The following is a 21,481-nucleotide window of genomic DNA, read 5'->3' on the forward strand; positions in this document are numbered from 1 at the left end:
GGCATGAGTGAGAAATAATTTTTAGTTGCGGTAACTTTGAATGATTGATTAAATTAAAATTTTAATATAATGGTATTAACTTAATAACATAATTTTGAATAGCTGGTGTTTGGAATGATAAAATTGTAAACTATTAGCTAATAGAGAAAATACATGATTAGAAAAGGATGAGGGGTAAGAAAAATCGAAACGCCAAAGGATATTTTGAGTTGAGTATTTGGATAAGATTTAATTTTTCAGACAAAAAAAGTTGAGCGGAGACAACTGCCTCCAATGTGTATGGGTTAAAGTCCAAACCAAACCCAACTGATTAATTTATTTATTTATGTTTCGGTTTTGAGTTTACAAGAACCGAACCACAACGTGTGCATCCGCGATAGGGTAATACCGAAATTGCACAAATCTGGAGACCTGTGAAGCGGTGCGTTTTACCTGGAGAGGCAACGGTCCCGATCGCGGGGTGAACCGTTAACCACTTCCTTCCCCAATTCCTTTCCTCCTTTCGTCGCTGCCCCCTTCTCTCTCTCTCTCTCTCTCTCTCTCTCTAATTTGTGGTCGAGTCATTCACCGAGTCACAGAGCTATTCCGCCATGAAAGAAGACCAAGACCAATACCGAGAAGCCGCTACCGGCGAAAAGCGAAAGCTGGAAGACAGCAGCATCAGCATCCTACTGGCCAAGCAGAAAGCTCAGGAAATCGCCGCCCGACTTGTTAGCGACGCCGAGTCAAAGCGTCCTCGACTGGAGGAGGAGCATCCCTACCGCCAACCCAGCCCCGTCTACAACCCTCCTCCTTACCCTGGTACTACTTCTTTATCCCTATACTTTCTACTTTCTAGGGTTTTAGATTTTTCTTTTATATTTATTTTAAGATTCTATTTTAATTATTAATATATTATTATTATTATTTGCTTCCATTGTTAATTGAAAATTACAAAAATTGAAAGGAAGATAATTGTAATCCCTAGCTCAATATTTTTGGAGATTTTAGGATTGAATTAAGTGTGAATGTGGGTGAAGAGGAATACCACTGGACCGAAATATTAAGTAGCAAGGTTGTTAAAACTTTAGGTTTAGGGAATTTCAGTGATAGTGAGTACTTGGGGTTCGGGCTTCGCACTACTTTCAGTTTTCCCTGTTATGACCCCAAAAGTTTAAGTAGTTAACTACTCTGTGTAAACACGAAATTGAAATTTCGATGTCTACACTCTGCTCCATGACTTCTTGAGATTTCGAGGAGTAATGTTGCTTCTAGATAATTGGCCTCGGTTTCCACGAGTGCTCAATGCCCTCTTGTTTACTTAGGGACCGTTGTGCACGTATCCAAATTGTTGTATTATTCTGTGGAAGGAAATGCTTAAAGTTTTCATTTTTATATTCATATGATACAGTAGTTAAAAATAAGGTATCTGCCTGTTTCTTGTAATTCATATACATGATACAGATCCTCTCCCGTTGCTTTTAGAATTCGTGGTGTTTATTTTTATACAATTATCCCTTTTTAAAGAAGTGCCTGAGACCTTTTCTGGTCTTCGCCTTTCTAACTAAAAAATTGGTCCAGTTTTTACTTCGCAATCAGGACAGTCTTATGGCTCTCCAAGCACAAGCAAGAAAATAACTATACCAAATGGGAAGGTACTTTGTTGGTTTCTTGCTGCTCGGAATTATTTCATGGCATAACACTGATGATATTTCTTTTTGTTTTTTTGGTAATTCTACCTTTAGGTTGGGGTAATTATTGGAAAACAAGGAGAAACGATAAAAAGTCTACAACTTCAGTCAGGGGCCAAAATCCAGATAACCCGGGATTCAGAAGCTGATCCTACTTCTCTTATGAGGGATGTGGACTTGACCGGTACGCCTGAGCAGATCAGTAGGGCAGAACAACTTATCAGTGATGTCCTAGCAGAGGTAAAACCTGATGTTTATATTTGTTTTGCATTGATGTTCTTGCTGTTTCATAAATCCAAAAGGTATCAGTCTCTAAAAAGGCGTTCTGATATTTTTGATGTACAGGCAGATGCAGGGGTTCCATCTACAAATCAGGGATTCAACTCAATGCAACCTGGATCAGAACAGTTTATAATGAAAGTACCCACTAATAAGGTTAGATCATTAGTAGTTATTTTTCTATATTTGATGCACATGGTAATGTACTAATGTTCATATTTGCTTTCATGATTGTCGTAGGTTGCTTTGATTATAGGCAAGGGAGGTGAGACGATCAGGACTATGCAAAGCAAGTCAGGAGCTCGTATTCAGGTGAGCACTTTCACTTTAAAGGAGGAGAGAGGGAAGGAGAGAAGGGGGTTGTTGGGGAGAGAGAGAGAGAGAGGGGGGTGGGGGGGGGGGAGGAGAAGTCATTGGAAATGATATTAATATGGACTTCCACTTATACTATCTTACAAATCCATTGGCATTGGTCATATTTTATTTTCAAATTGAATTTATAACAACATTCTCAAAATAGTAAATGCAATTATGAAACTTGGTTCTTATTTGCATTCTTTACTGTGTTAAGGTCAATTTGATGTTTTCGAAAATTGAGGCTTTTTGGCCCCAATTCTAAAAATTTGGTATGGGGCCCAAGATTGCTGGTTTTTTGGGTGTGAATTGATTTACTAGATTCCAGTACTCATTTCTCTTGTATAATTTTTCTTTTTGAAACAATCCTGGAAATGATCATATGTTGTTTTAAAAAAACTGAACCTCCAATTATTCGGGGACAAGGTCCATTAAAGAAAAGTACGAAAACCATAATAAGAAATATGTAAATATGTTCGTTTTTTATCCGTGCACCCACACATATAAGCTCTACAGAAAAAGAGCTAAACCCAATGACATGAATTATGCAATACAAAAATGTGGATTGTATGTTTACATAGTGATATTTTATACTCGAAAAGAAATACAAGATAGTTGAGTTCATTTACTCCAAATACATATTCTTTTCAAAACCCTTAATTTTTAGACTTACAGAGTACCTTATTTCTTAAGTTTTGTCTTTAATTTTCATGAGATAATTAAATATAAAAAAAATATAATTGTACTGTTATTATAGCCCATGTATGACCATGGTTGAACCTTAAACCTTGACCCTCTTTCTATTTTTGCTCAATGATTGGTCTAGCTTTTAGCATTGCTTCTTTTAGTTGTAGGTTTGTATTTATGTTAAATGTTTATCTGCTATTTTTAATCCTAAAGTTGTCATATGACTTGAACCTTTCTGCATCATATTGGAGATTATGGTCTTCAGTAAAAACAGCATAGGCATTTTTGCAGGATGGCTATCGTCTCACACATGGAACAAGTCTCGCATGCTATTTCTCTCTTGTATTCTTGTATCTTATCTCCATTATATTTAAGACATAATTTTGTTTCAGGTGGTACCATTGCATCCTCCTCCTGGTGATATGTCAACTGAAAGATCAGTACATATAAATGGAACGGCAGAGCAAATTGAAGCAGCCAAAGAATTGGTCAATGAAGTAATCAGCGGGGTGAGTCATCAGTGCTTGTTGGTACCTCTTTCAGTATTCGACCTTTTTCCTTTCCTAAGTTCAATAAAAATTAAAATGCACAAACCTATAAAGAACTGGCATTTCTTTCTTTTCCAACAATTGACCTTTTAATCTGATGAACAAAATCTTGTTTGGGTTAGCAAGGTCAGATTTCCAGGAGTTTTATGGTCTTCATGAATCTCGATTTTATGCACTCCTGCCATGTTTGAAGTGAGATTTGAATCTTTGTACTTAATCTAGCAACTTTTGCCAGTTTTATGGGAAAGAAGAAAAAATAGGGTTTCATAAGAGATGGATAATTGCACAGCTTGTCAAATAGGTTTAGATGTGGTGAAAGATTGGCGACTAACTTATTGTGGTTATAAATGTGGGAGAACCCTAGAACTGATTTGTTTTGTGGTTTGAGTAATTGAGAGGTGATAAATTTTTTTGAAAGCATTCCTACCTATTGTCCGTCTTTGTTTCAAATCCCAAAGAAAGTGGTGGATAGAATTGAAATAATCACAAGTTTCCTTTGGGAGGGAATGGGGAAGGCAAAAAGGAACACTTGGTAATTCAATGATTTTTTTCTCAAGCCATACGTATGTTTGGTTGGGCTACTCATCATATTTCCATCACTTTGTACTTTATTTTTTCACTAATTTTTGCTTATAATCTTTCTTTTATATACGTGAACATATAATTGAATGTCAGATATCATGGCCTAAATTCGAACCTGGGTTTCTGGTCAACTTCTGCTCGTACTGGCTTGTCTAGCATTCGAAACATCCAGTTCCCATTACCTTTCTCATGATGTCCTTCCTCAAAACTAATCAAAATATTATCTTATTTCAACACCTTGGTTTCACTTCTGCAGAAGCATATGGTAAACTCCTCTGGAACGAATAGTTATGTCCAGCAGTCTTTCCCCCCTGGTAGTTGGGCCCCACCAGGACAGCAACAGCAGCCGCATTATGGGTACGCACAACCAGGAAGTTATGCACCTCCTGCTTCATACTACGGCAACTATCCTACACAGGTAGCAGGTTGGGATCAGTCAAACCAATTAGCCACCTCTCAACCACCTCAGGATGGTAGTGGATACAATTACTATGGACAACAACCTCAAAATCCTAGCTATAACTACAATCAGACACCTCCCGTTGCCAGCCATGGTTATGATCAGGGGTATGCTCAGCAGCCACCAAGTTATGGAGGCCAAGCTCCAATATCTGATTACCAGCAACAATATGCAACTTCAGGGTATGGACCATCTGCGGTGCCATCCATTGGGGATGCAACTGCTTCCCAAAGTACCCAGCCTTCAACTGCTTATCAAGTTCCTTACAGCCAGCCAATGGCAAACCCTCAAGCTGGGTATTGGACTCATCCAGGCAGCACAGGCCACCAACCACATCCTGGTTATTACCAAGCAGGTTATGGAGGGCAGCAGGGGGTCGAAGACCCTTCTGCCGCATCTCAGCCCGCAGCATATGGACACGGTGAGCACCATCAGCCAGACCCTTCACATTATGCCCCAGCAGTGAATCCTCCTACAAACAACGGAGAGTCACAGCATCAGCAAGAAGGCCATTCAGAGCTTCCAACCAATGGATACGAAGAGCCATCAGGTTACGGAGCTGAAAGAACCGGTGACAAGAAATCAGATGGAGAGGCGTTGGCCCCAGCAACAGAGACCGTTGGTTCTGAAAGCTGATACTATAGCTGGTAAAGGATGTCGTCTCTTACAGTTTTCCCATATGTTCTCTTGCTTTTTCTAACTTGGAATGATTTTTGATACTTGCTCTCACATGCCATCTGTGTGGCTGCAGAACATTATATTTCTAGTCATAAAATGTAGGAATATCTTGACAGCCGTTTATTATGTTCGTATGTGATGATGGTTAGCCGTCAACCCTATTTCTAGTCATAAAATGTAGGAATATCTTGACAGCCGTTTATTATGTTCGTATGTGATGATGGTTAGCCGTCAACCGGCTGTCCATGATTCGCTGTTTTCGGGATCACTAGTTTTACGTTGAATCTAATTTCGTAATATTCTCAGTTCCGGAGGTCCATGAAATATTTGTAACGGAGTGGCACCGTATGAGCTATGAAAGTAAATTTTTTTGTTGTTTGTAACAACAAAACAATACAGATGAAGTGAAGCATGCCACTAAAAAGGAGAGACAGAAACACAGGCGGAGGGCGAACCCTCCGTTGCTTCAAGACATTGTACCAATTAAATTGCATAGACTATCTCTCCGCTGCTGTCGGTGTCAATGTCGGGATCAGACTCGAGGTCCTCCTCCATGTTATCTATGTCCAGGCTGCCAGCAAGATACTGGTTGAGACTGTTGGCCCCGGCCGCAGGTATTTTAGCCTCGGCAATTATCTGCATAATCTCATCAAGGCTTTGCATGGCTTGATCCGGCTCTTCAAACTGGTTGTTCATGGTGTTTTCAACCATTAGATCTGCAGGAAGGTTCTTTAGAAACCATTCGTGGTTCCTAATCTCGGGGATGGTTATCCTCTGTTGCACACAAAAATCGAAAGAGAACATTCTTCTTTAACCCCTAATCAAATACGGGGAAGCAAGCTAATGAAGGCACAACTAGTGAGGCTTAAAGAAATACAGTATTATGCACAAATGCCGCTTGTCCGGCAATGCATTTATTGCATTAATGAAAGTATAATATGAAGAATATCACGCACCTTCTCAGGCTCAGCTACGAAAATCCTTGATATTAGATGGCGGCACTCTGGAGATATATGAACATAGTCCGGAATAGAGTACTGGACATTCCTTATCCGCTGCACAAGAGGAAAAACCTTAGACTTAAGTATCATAGCTACCAAGTTTCGGTAGAAAATACGGTTCAAAAAGTTACATGTATTGTCTTGAGGAAGTTTTTAGGCTCCCCAGGATCTTCAAATGGGTATGCACCCACCAACATGACGTATAAGGTCACCCCACAAGACCATACATCTGCAATCTGGAAAGGTAGATCAAAACGGAGACTGTTAGTGTGATTGTGCAGAAATGTACAGTATTTATGCCACTAAAAAAATATCATTGCACAGTATAGAATCAGTTATGCAGGATCGAATTCCAACGCTGAAACTTCGTGGGAGTGGTGACTGGTGAGTAATCAAATTGCCAGCATGAAACTGTTTTATTTTTCGCTTCCCTGAAATTGCATTTGCTTCAGGTAGCAACTCCACCGAAAACAAGGATTAAACAAGCAAAAAAGGTTGGCAAATATCTAGATGTAAATTTCAGATACCCAAAGATTATAATTGTGGATTCAATACAATCTTTTCTTGCTCATCCATGGATCATGGTGTATTAGACTTCTGCCAGATGAACTCATATCTGACTCCGTGTATGAAATGGTGGACTTGTTTTGAGCTGCATGGGGTACCTACCAGACTGGGAACTGATTACGGTTGTGGTTGGAGTACTCAGAGTTTCGAGAGAGAAATGGCACAGCTTTATATGCTCAAACTATAGGATGGGAGTATATACGGTTAGACAAAACAATTAAAAGTTGTAAGCTAACTTATATTCCAGAATGTCTTAAGCTTAGTTTATTATATGCAGATATGAATAAGAAAAAAAGTGAAACAAATTAAATCAAAGTGGAACAAATATAACCAATTAACCAACAAATTATCCTACCTGACTTTAAATAGATTCATCGATGTAGATGAAAAGTACTATTACCTTTCCATCATATTCTTTCTTGAGTAACACCTCAGGTGCAATATATGCAGGGGTGCCAACGGTCGATTTTGGTTGTGAATGCAGCACCGAGGACTGGAGAATAGAGACGAGCGTAATTAGATGGATATGATAAATATAGACAGTAAAACTAGCAATGAAAGATAGCTGACGCTTAACCATTATCACAAGAGTAAAGAGGCAGACAAATTGCTGTGCAGTATCTACCAGTTAAAGAAGAACATAGAACATGCATTTTCCAAACACATTTCTGTTTTGAGTTTAATCACCAGAGATCTGTCATAATTTAGCACCGGACTCCTGCAAAATGAAGGCCTCTGTGCATGCACAGAGAGAGAGAGAGAGAGAGAGAGAGAGAGAGAGAGAGAGAGAGAGAGAGAGAGAGAGAGAGAGTAGTGCCTTTGAGTAGCCAAAGTCACATATTTTTAAACGAGGAGCTGGACTTCCATCTAACTGAAACGCCCTCGTTACTATAAACAAAATCAATGTGTTGGATTAGAATTTGGAACCTCATCCTCACTGAAACGCCCAGCGTTGCATATCCGCTCAAAGAGCTCTCCCCCAGATGCATATTCCATCACAATAGCTAGATGAGTTGGTGTTAATATTACCTAAAATTATAAAGTAACGAAACTGAGTTCCATGGTGAAATTAATGTGTGTTTAGATGTTAATATTTAACAGACCTCTTTGAACCGGACAATGTTCGGATGCCTCAACGACCTGTGGTTTATAATTTCCCTTTGTACATTTTCATCTATCTGTCAGACAAAAGCATAGACGTAGGGTAAATCAACGGTAAAAGGAGAATATTAATTGGAATTACCAAGCCCTACAACGGCCAATACAAACCATAATATGAAAGTAAAATCTTATCTTCGCATAAATGAAAAGATCTCAATCAGGCAATGTTTGCTGCTATATGATTAATTTTAAGATCAAATTCAAGATTCATTCACACTATGGATAAGAAGAACATAAAATAAAATTGTTATTAAGCGGTTTAGAAAAAAAATGCAAGCATGCGATTGTTAAAACCCATCAAGCCAAAGTCCTTCTGCTTCTGATTCACTAATGAGAACCATTAGTCTGCAGTCCTCAAATGGCATCAATGACAACAAGTCCTCCCACTCAGCAGACAATCTCCATAACAAAAAGGTAAAATTCGCAGTTTAAAATTCACTGCTTATTCCTTTTCCTTGGTTTATTCAATAATTTAACAGACGGCGCGTGATTGTTTTCTTCCATCCTCCATTAAGTTGTCGAGTTCAGCTTTTCACCAAACACAGTCCTTAGCACTTGAATTTAAATCCAACTAAAAACAACTAGTTTAAAAACAACTAGTTTAAAAACACTTCAGTAGGAAAAGAGTAGATAATCAACTTCGACAAACTCCCATCGAAATACTAATAAAATCCAAAAACAATTTGGGAACAATCAGAAGAGGAAACCAAACCAAACAATCAACCATAAACTAAAAAACACATCAACCTTCACCTATAAACCAAATAATTTATAAATAAAAAATGCCCAAGAAAGCAATCAACTCCTAAAATACAGAAAATTCTGAATTTGTAAGACGCCGACGTATCCCTTCACGCAACGCACAGAAAACACACAGTCTCTCTATAAATTTATCTCGCTGGTACGATTTACCCAAGTCAATCTGCTCAATTCGATTCCCATTCTTCCAACAAATGATTCAAGCCTCAAAACCCATTTCAAAAATGATATCCATATATATATATATATATGTATATATATATATATGTATATATATATATATGTATACATTACAAAAAGAGGAAAGCGTTATTGACATTTCAAAAATCTCTATCTACACTCTCATCACAAGTGTATTTTTCTTTTTTAATATAAAAATTTTGGAGTTAAGAATGTGATTTTTGAAATAGTAATAACAATTTCCTAAAAAAAAGAAGAGAAAAATTGAAAGACTAACCTTCTCACCTCGCTCTAGGTATTTCACAGCAACAAGCTCACCAGTCTGCTTGTCCCTCATAAGCCGTGCAACCCCGAAATTTCCCGACCCAATATCCCGAACCAGCTCGTACCGGTCGCTGTCGTGCATGATCGGCATGTCCATGGCTGGCCCAACTGTGAGCACAGACCGATTCATATATCTCCTCCCTCCCTCCCTCTATATACATCAACACCTTCTGAAAAACCCAAAAAACAAAAACCCAATTAAGTCCCTCCCTTTCTCTGATTCTCTCTAATGTGAGAGAGAGAGAGATGGGAAGGGCAAAGCAGTGATCAAACCAACCGAAGGGGCGGTAGTTGAGGTCAGGTGGCAGTGCCTGGACCACTGGATTGATGGGAAAAGCTGGTGGGTGGAGAAAAAGACTGATATGTGTTCGTCCCCGTGAAGCTCCCACCCAACTCAGAAATGGGGGTTTCTCTGATTTATGTCAAAAAATTTCTTGATGTTTTAGCACACTGATTGGTGTTGCAGAGGCGTTAGGATACAGCTCGTGAATCCAACTATCTACCCTTCTCGCTCTCCTCTCTCTGAGTGTGTGTTTCCTTCAGCTCTCTTTGTGCTGTGTGTGAGAGAGAGATTGTTTTTGTTTTTGGTGGTATTTATCTGATTCCATTTTTCGGAAAAGTATTTTCTAATTTGTGATTCTTTTACTTATGATTTTATCCATTCCACTCCAGAGTCCAAGACTCCATCAGGAGACAGATCATATCTATATATTGTCTTAAATTCAGTGAACTTAGTGATGGGGGTGAAATTACTTGCTTTATACCTAACATCCTTCTACTCTTCTGTCACTTAGTACTATAGTCTGATAGTATTCTTGTTCACTTAAAAGTGAGAGATCTTAAGTTCGAATCTCGTGGATGACGAATTTGATATGAAATTAGGCTGTTTATTATGTGGTTTTGCCGAACTTCCCCTCTCTTTAGTATAAAAATATCAATGTACTAAGAAAAAAAAAATCCTCCTAGTCTCCTGGGGTAGAGGTTTTTTTTTATGGGTAAAAGTGGAAAATTTAACGAAAAGTCTGCAGTATTATTTATGTGACATCCCACATCGCCCAGGGAAGTGATCCTTATATGTATATTCCCATCCCTACCTAGCACGAGCCCTTTTGGGAGCTCACTGGCTTCGGATTCTGTAGGAACTCCAAAGTTAAGCGAGAAGGGGACTAGAGCAATCCCATGATGGGTGACCCACTGGGAAGTTGCTCGTGAATTCTCAAAAGCAAAACCGTGAGGGAATGGTAAGCTCAAAATGGACAATATCGTGCTACGGTGGTGAAGTGAGCCCGAGAAGTGGTCCTCCCCGGATCGGGATGTGACAATTTACTTTAACAAAGAATAACTTTTTATTGAATTACCGTTGTACATATGTCAGACAATATTTATAATTTTAAAGAAGAATAACTTTTTACATTAAGAAACCATGCACTTTCTTATTTACTAGCATTTTTGCATGCACATACGCGCGTTTGAAAGACCTTTTTTTTATCACAATTTTTCAAGCTACCATGACCAAACAAAATGGCGTTAATATTTAATTATACAACGTACTTCATATTTTTTCAAGCTATCATGATCAAATGAGGTCTGTTTTGATACATGAATCCAAAACGAAAGATGAACAATATGTACATACAAAAACATATTCTACTTGCAACGTGATGCTGCCATTACCAAATCATGCTCTCTTTAATCATGGTATGTTTTAATGTATCAAGCAAAAAAAGATATGAACAATATGTACATGACATAACGTCTACTTGTGATGTCAAAGTTATGCTTGCCGCCCATTTGTTTGGACTTGATGTTTCAAATTTTCATGGTTAATCTGCAAGTAATAATGATAAAATAAGGAGTCTAACTAATTAAGATGTGAATAATGCACTATAATGTACAATCATAGATATAAGGGTTGCAAGCAATTTGCATAAGCACCAACAACTTGGCACAAGTTTTTATAGATGAAAGTCATTTGACATGAAATTACAATCTGAACAAAACAATACAAACGTCAATTGAAATATATATTTTTAAATCACATAAAATGTTAGATTTCGTTTGCATGTATTGCAACATCAACAATTGAGACTAAATGTGACATCTCACTTCATTCAGGGGAGTGATCCTTATATGTATATTCCCATCCCTACCTAGCACGAGGCCTTTTGGGAGCTCAGTGGCTTCGGGTTCCATGGGAACTCCGAAGTTAAGCGAATAACGCACAAGAGCACTCCCAGGATGGGTGACCCACTGGGAAGTTGCTTATGAGTTCCCAAAAACAAAACCGTGAGGGCGTGGTCGGGGCCCAAAGCGGACAATATCGTTCTATGGTGGTGGAGCAGGCTCGGGAAGTGATCCGCCCCGGGCCGAGATGTGACACTAAAAAAAGTGCAATTAAAATTTGAAAAACTTAACAAAAACTTATCCAAAAGATACAATGGAGCACATAGAAATTAGAACATTTGAATTTATATATGGGAATGATAAAGTGTACATAAAATATTGGAGAGAAACGAAAAAATAGAATTGTGCGTGAAAACTGGGAAGTTACCGCTTGGTAGTGGACGGAAGTTTTGATCTAGTAGGAGTTGAAATTGATTAAATGGGAGCAATTCAAAGGAGAGAAGATACAAGGATTCTGTAAAAGCATGAAAATAGATGACAACTAATAGTAAAGATAATAAGTCATGTGAGAAAAATTAAATACAGAGAGAAAAATAGTGAGTGAGTAAGAAACTTTTCCAAGTATCTATTTTAAACGGTATTTCACATATCATAATACAATTGGAGAAAAAATGTCAAAAAAGTGTGGTTAATGGGGAGATAGTAAGTTGATGTGATAAAAGTGAGCACATAGAAATTAGAACATTTGAATTTATATATGGGAATGATAAAGTGTACATAAAATATTGGAGAGAAACGAAAAAATAGAATTGTGCGTGAAAACTGGGAAGTTACCGCTTGGTAGTGGACGGAAGTTTTGATCTAGTAGGAGTTGAAATTGATTAAATGGGAGCAATTCAAAGGAGAGAAGATACAACGATTCTGTAAAAGCATGAAAATAGATGACAACTAATAGTAAAGATAATAAGTCATGTGAGAAAAATTAAATACAGAGAGAAAAATAGTGAGTGAGTAAGAAACTTTTCCAAGTATCTATTTTAAATGGTATTTCACATATCATAATACAATTGGAGAAAAAATGTCAAAAAAGTGTGGTTAATGGGGAGATAGTAAGTTGATGTGATAAAAGTTAACTCACAAATTAAACCCTGTAGAAAATGTGACCGGGTTACGAGTAAATATAGATCGTTCTATTGCGGCAATTAGAATGGCTGCTAATCAACACATACTAAACAAATAAAACTAAAAAACTAAATTAAACAAACAATGAAACAATGGGGGATTCAAATGAATTATACTAAACTAAAAGGAAATTAAAACAAAAGTAGCAAGTAAACTAAGTTGTGAGTGAGATATGGATGAAAGGCTAGCTAAAGATTGTCTTGCACACTTGAAACTTATGCACACAAAGTGATTTTTCAGTTATTTTTCCTACGAACCGTGAAATGACTGCTCCAAATTAATTGTGAACAACTCTAATTATCTCTCATATTTTTCTAAGTTCATTAAATTGAACTCAACGTCGCAACCAAATGATTCTTTTCAAGTTCCTTAACTATGAAAAGATAGAAACACATATAAAAGATCATTAAGTTTTGTGAAAATCATAAGAATTGACGAAGCATTCATAATTATGAATGTCATCATACTCTTGCAAAGGATTTAAAGTAACTTAATCAACGTCCATTGATTTTTACTACTTGTGAGTACAAGTTCATAATAATTAGGTGAAATTCACTGATTTTTACTACTTGTGAGTACAAGTTCCTAATAATTAGGTGAAATTCACTTATATTGTAGTATCAAATTCTAGCATGCAAACTAAGTGTGCACCCTTAATAGACATACAAAAATAAGTTATCAATAAACCATTAAAGTAAATCACATTCACATTTTGTGAGACAATAACTAGATGTAATCAATTCAAATAAAACATATCTTCATGGCTTTGAATTCACCTTTAGCTAAAAAGAACTTACTTACACATGTTCATCATAATTGAAAAGCAACTCATAACAAAATATTGAAACTAAATAAAACAAAGATAGAAAGAACTCTGAATTCTAGCAATAGTTGAATGTAGAGAATTATGGTAGAGGGGTGAGGCAGAGATGAGAAGGTGATGTAGGTGAAGGAATTGTCTCTTTGTGCATGAGAGTTTGGATTATAGTAGGATTTTAGGGTCTCGTTTGGTACGCCGTATAACTCAATGGATAGGACTAATAATACAGAGCCTAGTGTTTGGTGTCCATTTGTATTCCATAGTCATTGAAATAAATAATTCGGCCTCACCTATTTTATGCGGTATACATCGGCTTACTTATACTCTCCAAAAGCGCTGTATTATTTAGTTGAGTACAATAGAAAAGGGTCATCTCATTGCACTCTTTGCCTCTCACGCGCACTATCTTGTCTGAATTTCAAGTATGTCTTCTCTTACTCCTTCGTCTGAACCGGGTCCTTCTGTTCTTCCCAGGTTTCACCCCCTCCTTCTATTCTTCCCTCATCTTTTTATTTTTTAGAACTTTAACAAAAAGCTTCCGATACTATTCACTTTAACGAAAAACCACATTTTTACACTAAAAAGTCAATCCTGGTACTATTCACCTTACCTTTTATTTTGTCCTTATCGTTAAAACTCAAAGTTTTCAAGCCCTTTTCATTAGTTTTCCTTTTATTTTTCTTGCAATTTTCTTTCAATTGATTGAACCTAGTTATTGTTTTCTCTCTAATTATGCAATTGTTTTCTTGCAGTTTCCATGCTTTATTACCCCACCTCATAGAACACCCACTTTCCTACCTCCTTGCTCTCCTCCCTATTAATATTTTGCAAATTTCTCGCAACCACTCTCTCTCCCTCCTCCTCCTCCTCCGCCTAAATCCTCCCAACCCCCAACTCCCTCATCCGCCCCTACCAAAAAATCCACCTCGAATTTTTATACAAAAACCCAGAATATGTATTTCTGTAAGGAGGAAAACAGATTGATTAATGATGAAAGATAATCGAATCAGCGAAATGTGGATAGTGAAAACTCAAAACCCAGCCACCCCTACACGGATACTCCTACTTCCGTTTCAAATCTGGTTTGTCGATCTTCATCCTCGCTGACCTCCGCCAACAACAACTGGGCAGGCAGCCATGGTATCCAAGTTTGTCCATCTTCGCTCCAGAATCATCCCAATTTCGATCTTTTCCTGCACAGTCAGTGTACCCCAACGCCTTTAAGTCGGCGCCAAGGGTCGCCTCCGTCAAATCTAAAAATTGGTCGGTTGGGGTTGGGGTATGGTGGTGAGGGAGAGGTGAGTCGTGTATGGAGGGAGGACAGAGGGAGGGGAATGGTCGATGTATTCAGGTTTTTAGATTTTTTATTTTTATTTAAAATTTATTTTATTTTTAAATTTTAATTTTTAAATATCCACGTGAGTGCTATGTCACTAGTTAATGACAAATTTAACAGCAACTTAACGGGGGTATGAAAGTGTCCCAAAATCATGACTTTAGGTACCACTCTGGGATGAAAAAAACTTCATGTACTAAATGTTGAAAACCAAGAATCTTAAGGGTAGTAAACTGAGATTAACCAATAAAAAAAATATAAAAACAACAATTTAAATAAACATAAACAAAACTAATAATTATCCGCCATAATATATATATATGGGATAGGATCAAGGGACAAATATTTTGACAAACATTTTTACACTTCCTTGTAGCTTTAAGATTTTATAACATTCAATAGTCTAGATTAAGAGTGATAGGGAGAGTTTTAAACATTAAATAACTTGGATGATAATGTGGATTATAACTAATAAAGAAAACATTAATCTAAATTAAAAATTAATATCTAATAGGATAAAATTGAAAAAACCAATAATTGAACTTTGAACCTAGCATTAAAAAAAAAAAAGAAAAAAGAAAAAGAAAAACATGAAAATACTGTAACCTCCATCTCCCTCTTTGCAATGCCTTGAATGAAATCTCCTCTTTCATTTTATAAAAAATGAACCCTAATAAATAACAAAAAAATGAATGATCTAGAAAATGAACCCTATAATATAAAATAAAAAAAAAAAAAATTTGAAAGCGCAAACGAATGAAATCAAGTTGTTTGTTTGATTCGAAAAGTAAAAAAAGTAGAAAAATAATCAATGACCTAAATCGACAAAACTAAAAAGATTTTGCAAAACCTAATTTAATCACCCTACATATATGAACAATAATGTACGGTTTAGGGTTTTGGTATGTTTTGCTTACGTAATGAAGATTCAAGAGACTAATAGCTTGATTCGTTGTAGAAGGCATCGAAATTTCATATCAATCCTATGAAAGTTGCAAACCTCATCGGCAAAGAGGGAGATAGAGGTTACAATACTTCGAATCAATAGAGTTCTACCTCCTTTCTTGTTTGCACGCTTAAAACTAGGGTTTCTTCCTTTTTAATTTTATTTTTAATTACCTTCCATATTTTATGCTTTTTGAATTTTATTTTTATGTTTAATATTAGTTAAAATCCACTTAAGCATCCATGTCATTTAATGAATGAATATGAACCTTTGGATGTTTTGTAATCTAAAGGTTTAAAAAAAGTGTAAAAATATTTGTCACAATCTTTGTCCCTTGATCCAATCCCTATATATATATATGTTAATTATGTTTATAATCTTTTACTGATTACACAATTTGTAAGAAAAAAAATATATACCTACATTTGACTTCCATTTCATCTTCCTTAATCAAGCACCAATCCTTCGTCAAAGGAATATTTTGAGGATTGTTGACCTCAAAAGCAATAAACTTTGAAAATGGCCTTTATTCAAACTTATGCATTTTCCGATGGAATCAAATGAACAATTATGTTTTTCTATCCATTTTGGGATTCCACAACTCCGAGTTCTCCGTTGAGGTATTGCTTTTGTGATGCATATTTACAAAAATAAAACCTATATAAAAGCTGTAAACAAAGACCAATTTTCAATTTATGCATAATATTTGATAAGGTATCTCAAGTCAAGATTCAAAATACAAACTCGATTTAATAACATAATCAAAATTTAAAACACAAACTGAATGTAATACAAATAATTTAAAACGTACTGGTTTCAGAATGTTGCTCCTCAAATTGTTCATCCATGGTGAATGAAGCGAGTAGGAGAAGGGGAGAAGGAGAAGGAAATAAGGAGGAAAGGAGAAGGAAATGGGGAAGGAATACATCGGGAAGGAGAAGACACTGGGGAAGGGAGAAGGCAACATCGCAAGGAAGAGATAGGGGTTTAATTACGTAGAATTGGTAGTATTGTCGATTAAAACTGACATCAATCTTTTTTTGTAAAAAATATAAAAAAAATTTATCCAACACACTTTCCTATTGCCGTCGGAAATAACCGACAACACTCTTTTCCATGTAAAGAATGGGGGGAAATATCCCACCCAAAATTCCCTCCAAAACTTTGTCACAATTTTAAAAAATAAAATAATAATTGTTTGGTTTAATAAATGATACGTATTAAATAGAATATGTTTAAAAAAAAAAAAAATTTTTGGTTTAATAGATAATAACCCATGTAAAATATGCGATAAAGAAACAAAAAGATAATTGTACAATGAAAATGTCATCACACAAACTAAATATTGTCTAATCAATACTTCAAAAATATAAATAAAAATTTAGCACAAATTACTTTTCCCACTTCAAAATTTAGGCACAAATTTAACGGAGATATATATTCTACGAAACTAGTTTCAACGATTTAATTGTCAAACTTGTTTGTATATTGTGATAGTTTGTCCCGAATTATTTTTATCGACGATATGAAATGTCTAATTTGCCCTTGGATGTTGAGACGTGTTATGTGTGATATGTTTTTGGTTGTGGTCCAATTCCTAGTTTTCCTAGACTTTTGGAACTATTTAGGATTTAGGTTTTCTTCTTTCTTTGTTTTGGTTGGCTGCAAACTGGACCACACACATACTCACACACCCAAGCATCTTGTTGACTCTTTCTCTTTCTCTTTCTCTTGGCTTCCATCCACTGTCCGTACAAGTTGTACGGTCACTCTTTGAACTCAGCTCTCAAACCACAGATTGACGTCGAGGAGGTTGCCTTTGAGTTCCTTGTAAGCTCAGGAACCCATTGATACCTTTCGTTAGACGTGAAACCTTCGTTTTCTCGAGAAACCAAGAACCCCGATTTGGAGTATTGTTCATGCACTCATGATCGTGAAGTTTTCAAGGAGTTTTAAGGTTATAGGGAGCCTTAAAACATCTTCACAAAGCTCGGGGAGTAATTTTGAAGTGATTTGGATGTCGGGAAGCCCATGTTTAGTGAGTTGCAGGTTTGGCCAGAATATCGAAGGTTTTTCAGGCAACTTTCCTTTGGTTTTAGGTCCCCAAAGTGGTATAATTATGTTCTTCTCATTGTAAGCTTCATTTTGGTACAAATTTCATGGAACTTGGTTGAGAAATGAAGAAGATATTGAAGTTCTAAGTTTTTCCAGTTTTCGGTGACTCAGACGGCGGCTGGCGGCGGCTTCGGCGAGGATCACTGGAGAAGACGAAGAATATTCCGTCAACTTTAACGTAATATACTAATGGCGTCAAGTATATATAACGGTATATTCCATCTTTGGACGGAATATTCCCTAATGCCGTTAGGGTTTCCATCCATGTGCCAGGCACATGCCTGCACGTGGCCGGCGTGTGGGTGGTAGGAGCATATTCATGCGACTCAATTAGCTTGTTCTCATGCATTTATGTTGTGTTTCCTTAGTTATTTTAGTGTTTAAAGTCACTTTTGTGTATTTTCAGATTATAAAGCCAAAGTGCGCAAGAAGATGCAAATTGAAGTCTTTTGGAGCAAAAGAGGAATGAATGAGTTGAAGACTTGAAGAACGATGGATTCCTACTTCAACGAGGATTCCTACTTGAAGTAGGAAAGTTAACCCTAGGTTTCCCATTTTGGTAACCTTTCCTAATCTTAAACGTCCGCATTTTCCAGCCACTTTGAAGGCCTTATATGCACTTTAGGACACAAAACGAAGGCCCTAACCCACTTTCAAACCTTTGCTGTGGGTTTCCCCTTCTTCCCTTCCCTTGCCGTGCAAGGGGGGGCAATTTTGTCCTAGGTTATGCACTTAAAACACATGCTCCTGCCTAAACTAAACCCTAGCCGCACCTTGCAGCCACTTCCCCTTTCAAAATATAACCCTAGCCGCACCTAAACCCTAACTCTTTTCTTGGCCGCACCTTTCCCTTTAATTTCTGAACTTAAACCTATTTCCCTTTCAAATAAAACCCTAGCCGCACCTATTAACCAATTTCCTTTTAATTTTCTGATTTGATTTCCTAATTCTAGAAGCCTTTGACTAAATTTTAATTAACCAAAATAACTTAGGGTTTTATTTTCTGAAACCCTATATAAACTAAAGCCTAGCCGCACCCTAGCTATCTCTCTCTCTTTTCATTCATTCTTTCATCATTCAGCCACCATCACCCTAATTCCCTCTCTGCCGCAACCCCCCTTCCATCTTCCTCCTTCAATCCGCAGCCACCATCAACCCAAAAACCTTGTTGCCGCATCCACTCCACCCTTCCAGCCACCATTCAAACCTCCATACACCTTCCACAACCTTTGCCGCAACCCTTCACCTTCCTAAACCCATCTACAACCCAAAAAATCATCCAAACTCACCCTAAAACCCTCTCTGCCGCAACAAGAAGAAGAAGAAAGAGGAGCTTGAAACGTGCAGAAATTCAAAGTGGATTCGTTGGGCGTTCTAAGTGTAATCAATCTTTTGTTCTCTATGTTTAATTTCAATTTTGTTTCTCTTTCTGTGAACATGAGAGGCTAAATCCCTAGTTAGCTAGGGGGTGAATCAAACCCATGTTTATGCTTGCAATGTAAATTGATTACCTTTGGTTGGAATTTCATGAGTTGTGGATTCAATTCGTTTAACTGCTTGATTGATAACTTATTTGTGTATGTTTATTGAGAGTGCACGCTTAGTTTTCATGCATGAATATGATGCTAGAATATAAGTGAGTTTCACCTAATAGTTACAAACTTATATTCACAAGTAGTGGAGGTCGCTTATAAACGATCGCGTTAAGTGAATTCTTGGCACTAGTTTCATGCTCATCATAGTAACGAATGCCTCGTCAACACTTATAGTTTTCATGTTGCTTAATGATCTTTGATTGTATCTTTATTGTGCTTTTCACGTAAAAGACTTTTGGAGAATGTTTTGAATTGTGTATGCGCTGTCCCATCCAATTCATTAACTTAAGGAGAACTTGAAGGTTAATTTAAGCGAACCTAATTAACCCGGGGTGTTGAGTTTCATGATTCATCGAAAGACCAACTGAAAATCATCTTGTATGTAAGTGTGACATGTGTGGAGAAGAACCTTCTAGCTAGCATTCCATCCATATTTTCATCAAATTCGTATTTACATTATGTCTTTATTACAATCTGTGCACTTTGTTTAATTTCGTCAAAAACTAAATCCCCCTTTACTTTAGTGTTCAATTTAGTTAGAAAGTGTCTTAGTTTGTGTTTCTAAGTGTTTTGATTCAATTTATCACCCAAATTCGTCCAAATTAGTGTAAGTGCTCAAAACTACCCAGATTGTGTTTTTAAGGCAGTTTTGAGTGTTTTGGTGCTGTTTTGAGTCTTTTGGTTTGTTTTAGTGTTTTAAGTGTTTAGTTTTGCATTCTTTGAGTCTAGTTTAGTGTTTTAACCTTTGTTTTACGTTTTTGAGTCAGTTTTCAAGTGATTTAGCAATCCCTCCTAATCCCCGGTTTAAAACGATCCCTACTTATACATATACTACAATTGTCAAAAGAGGGTTTTAATTTGTGTGCTTATATATTTCGCATCAAAATTTTGGCGCCGTTGCCGGGGATTAGCAACTTTGCTAATCCCTTGGATTGTTACTTTCTGTTTAGTTTAGTTTGTTTAAGTTTCTGACCTTGTTTTGTTTTTCTTGTTTTAGGTACTAGTGTATGACTCGGAGTTCTCAATTGATTCGTGAGCATATCTTGGACTTTGACAGCGATTTCGAGAGGACTTTGAGACGAAAGAGGAAGCAACACAAATCAAATTCACCAAGCCCAGAACCTGACCTTGAAGAACAAGTTCTAGAAGAGGAAGGAGAGGCCACGACAAGGATTTTTGAAGAACCACAAGGCATGGCCATGGACAACCGGACACTCAAGGAGCTTTCTGCTTCGGGATTGGATAATGCCGCACCTTTGTGTATCCAATATCCCCCACCTGCCCAAGGGAAGATCGAAGAGTTCGAGTTGAAGTCAAGTTTGCTCCACCATATTTCGAAATACCATGGGTTGTCCATGGAGGATCCGAACAAGCATCTGAAAGAATTCGAGGTGGTGTGTTCAAGCATGACTCCCGTCAACGTCGATGGAAGTATTTTGAAGATGAAGGCTTTTCCATTCTCTTTAATGGACAAAGCCAAAGATTGGTTGTATGAACTTGCTCCCAGAACCGTCACATCATGGGAGAGTATGAAGAGGGCATTTCTGGAGAAGTTTTTCCCAACTTCTCGAATCATCCTTTTACGTAAAAGGATAAGTGGAATTCAGCAAGAAGAAGGTGAGTCTTTTCCTACATATTATGAACGTTTTAAATCACTTGTTGCTTCTTGTCCACAACATCAGATAAATGAGGAGTTACTTCTACAATACTTCTACGAGGGGCTCTTACCAATTGAACATCATATGCTCGATGCCTCGGCGGGTGGAGCATTGGTGGACAAGACACCCATGGCTGCCAAGGTTTTAATCGCTAATCGAGCTTTGAATGCTCAACAATACGAAGGAGTAGGCCACAGAGGACCCCCACGGCAGCAAGTTAATGAGGTAAGTTCTACACCCGACATTCATTCACAATTAGCTAATCTTACTTCCATTGTGTCTCAGATGGCCGAAGGAATGAGGATGCAAGGACCAATAGTATGCGGAGTGTGTTCTATCCAAGGACATGCTTCTGAGAAGTGCCCACAACTCATTGAAAATGGTGGATGGGAAAGCGCAAATGCAATTGGATTTCAAGGCCAAAACCAACCAAGAAACGATCCATATTCTAACAC

General features: G+C 37.2%; 2 protein-coding genes across 4 annotated transcripts; one reads left to right on the forward strand and one right to left on the reverse strand.

The window, feature by feature from the left end:
- The first annotated feature begins 257 nt into the window (after positions 1-257).
- LOC137728723 (uncharacterized) lies at positions 258-5,563 on the forward strand. Of its 2 annotated transcripts, XR_015951965.1 has the most exons (8): positions 258-801; positions 1,561-1,634; positions 1,725-1,910; positions 2,016-2,105; positions 2,190-2,261; positions 3,383-3,499; positions 4,377-5,346; positions 5,427-5,563. XR_015951965.1 is itself a non-coding variant. In XM_068467472.2 (7 exons), the coding sequence occupies exons 1-7, from the start codon at positions 591-593 to the stop codon at positions 5,214-5,216; spliced, it is 1,590 nt and encodes a 529-aa protein (XP_068323573.2). In that variant the 5' UTR covers positions 258-590; the 3' UTR covers positions 5,217-5,414. The 2 variants fall into 2 exon arrangements, 1 of the variants encoding a protein (XP_068323573.2); XM_068467472.2 differs by lacking the exon at positions 5,427-5,563 and having other exon boundaries at positions 4,377-5,414.
- On the reverse strand, positions 5,531-9,905 carry LOC137728725 (serine/threonine-protein kinase SRK2E). Of its 2 annotated transcripts, XM_088677337.1 has the most exons (8): positions 9,204-9,905; positions 7,930-8,004; positions 7,754-7,855; positions 7,514-7,561; positions 7,227-7,319; positions 6,391-6,495; positions 6,215-6,313; positions 5,531-6,032 (listed from the first exon to the last, which is right to left on the reverse strand). In XM_088677337.1, exons 1-8 carry the CDS (start codon positions 9,378-9,380, stop codon positions 5,742-5,744), a joined length of 990 nt encoding a protein of 329 aa, XP_088533463.1. In that variant the 5' UTR covers positions 9,381-9,905; the 3' UTR covers positions 5,531-5,741. The 2 variants fall into 2 exon arrangements, with proteins under 2 accessions (XP_088533463.1, XP_088533464.1); XM_088677338.1 differs by lacking the exon at positions 7,514-7,561.
- Positions 9,906-21,481: the final 11,576 nt, after the last annotated feature.

The sequence above is a fragment of the Pyrus communis genome, chromosome 10 (assembly GCF_041283825.1).
Source record: "Pyrus communis isolate YQ-2024b chromosome 10, ASM4128382v1, whole genome shotgun sequence".
In the NCBI taxonomy this organism is placed as follows: domain Eukaryota; kingdom Viridiplantae; phylum Streptophyta; class Magnoliopsida; order Rosales; family Rosaceae; genus Pyrus; species Pyrus communis.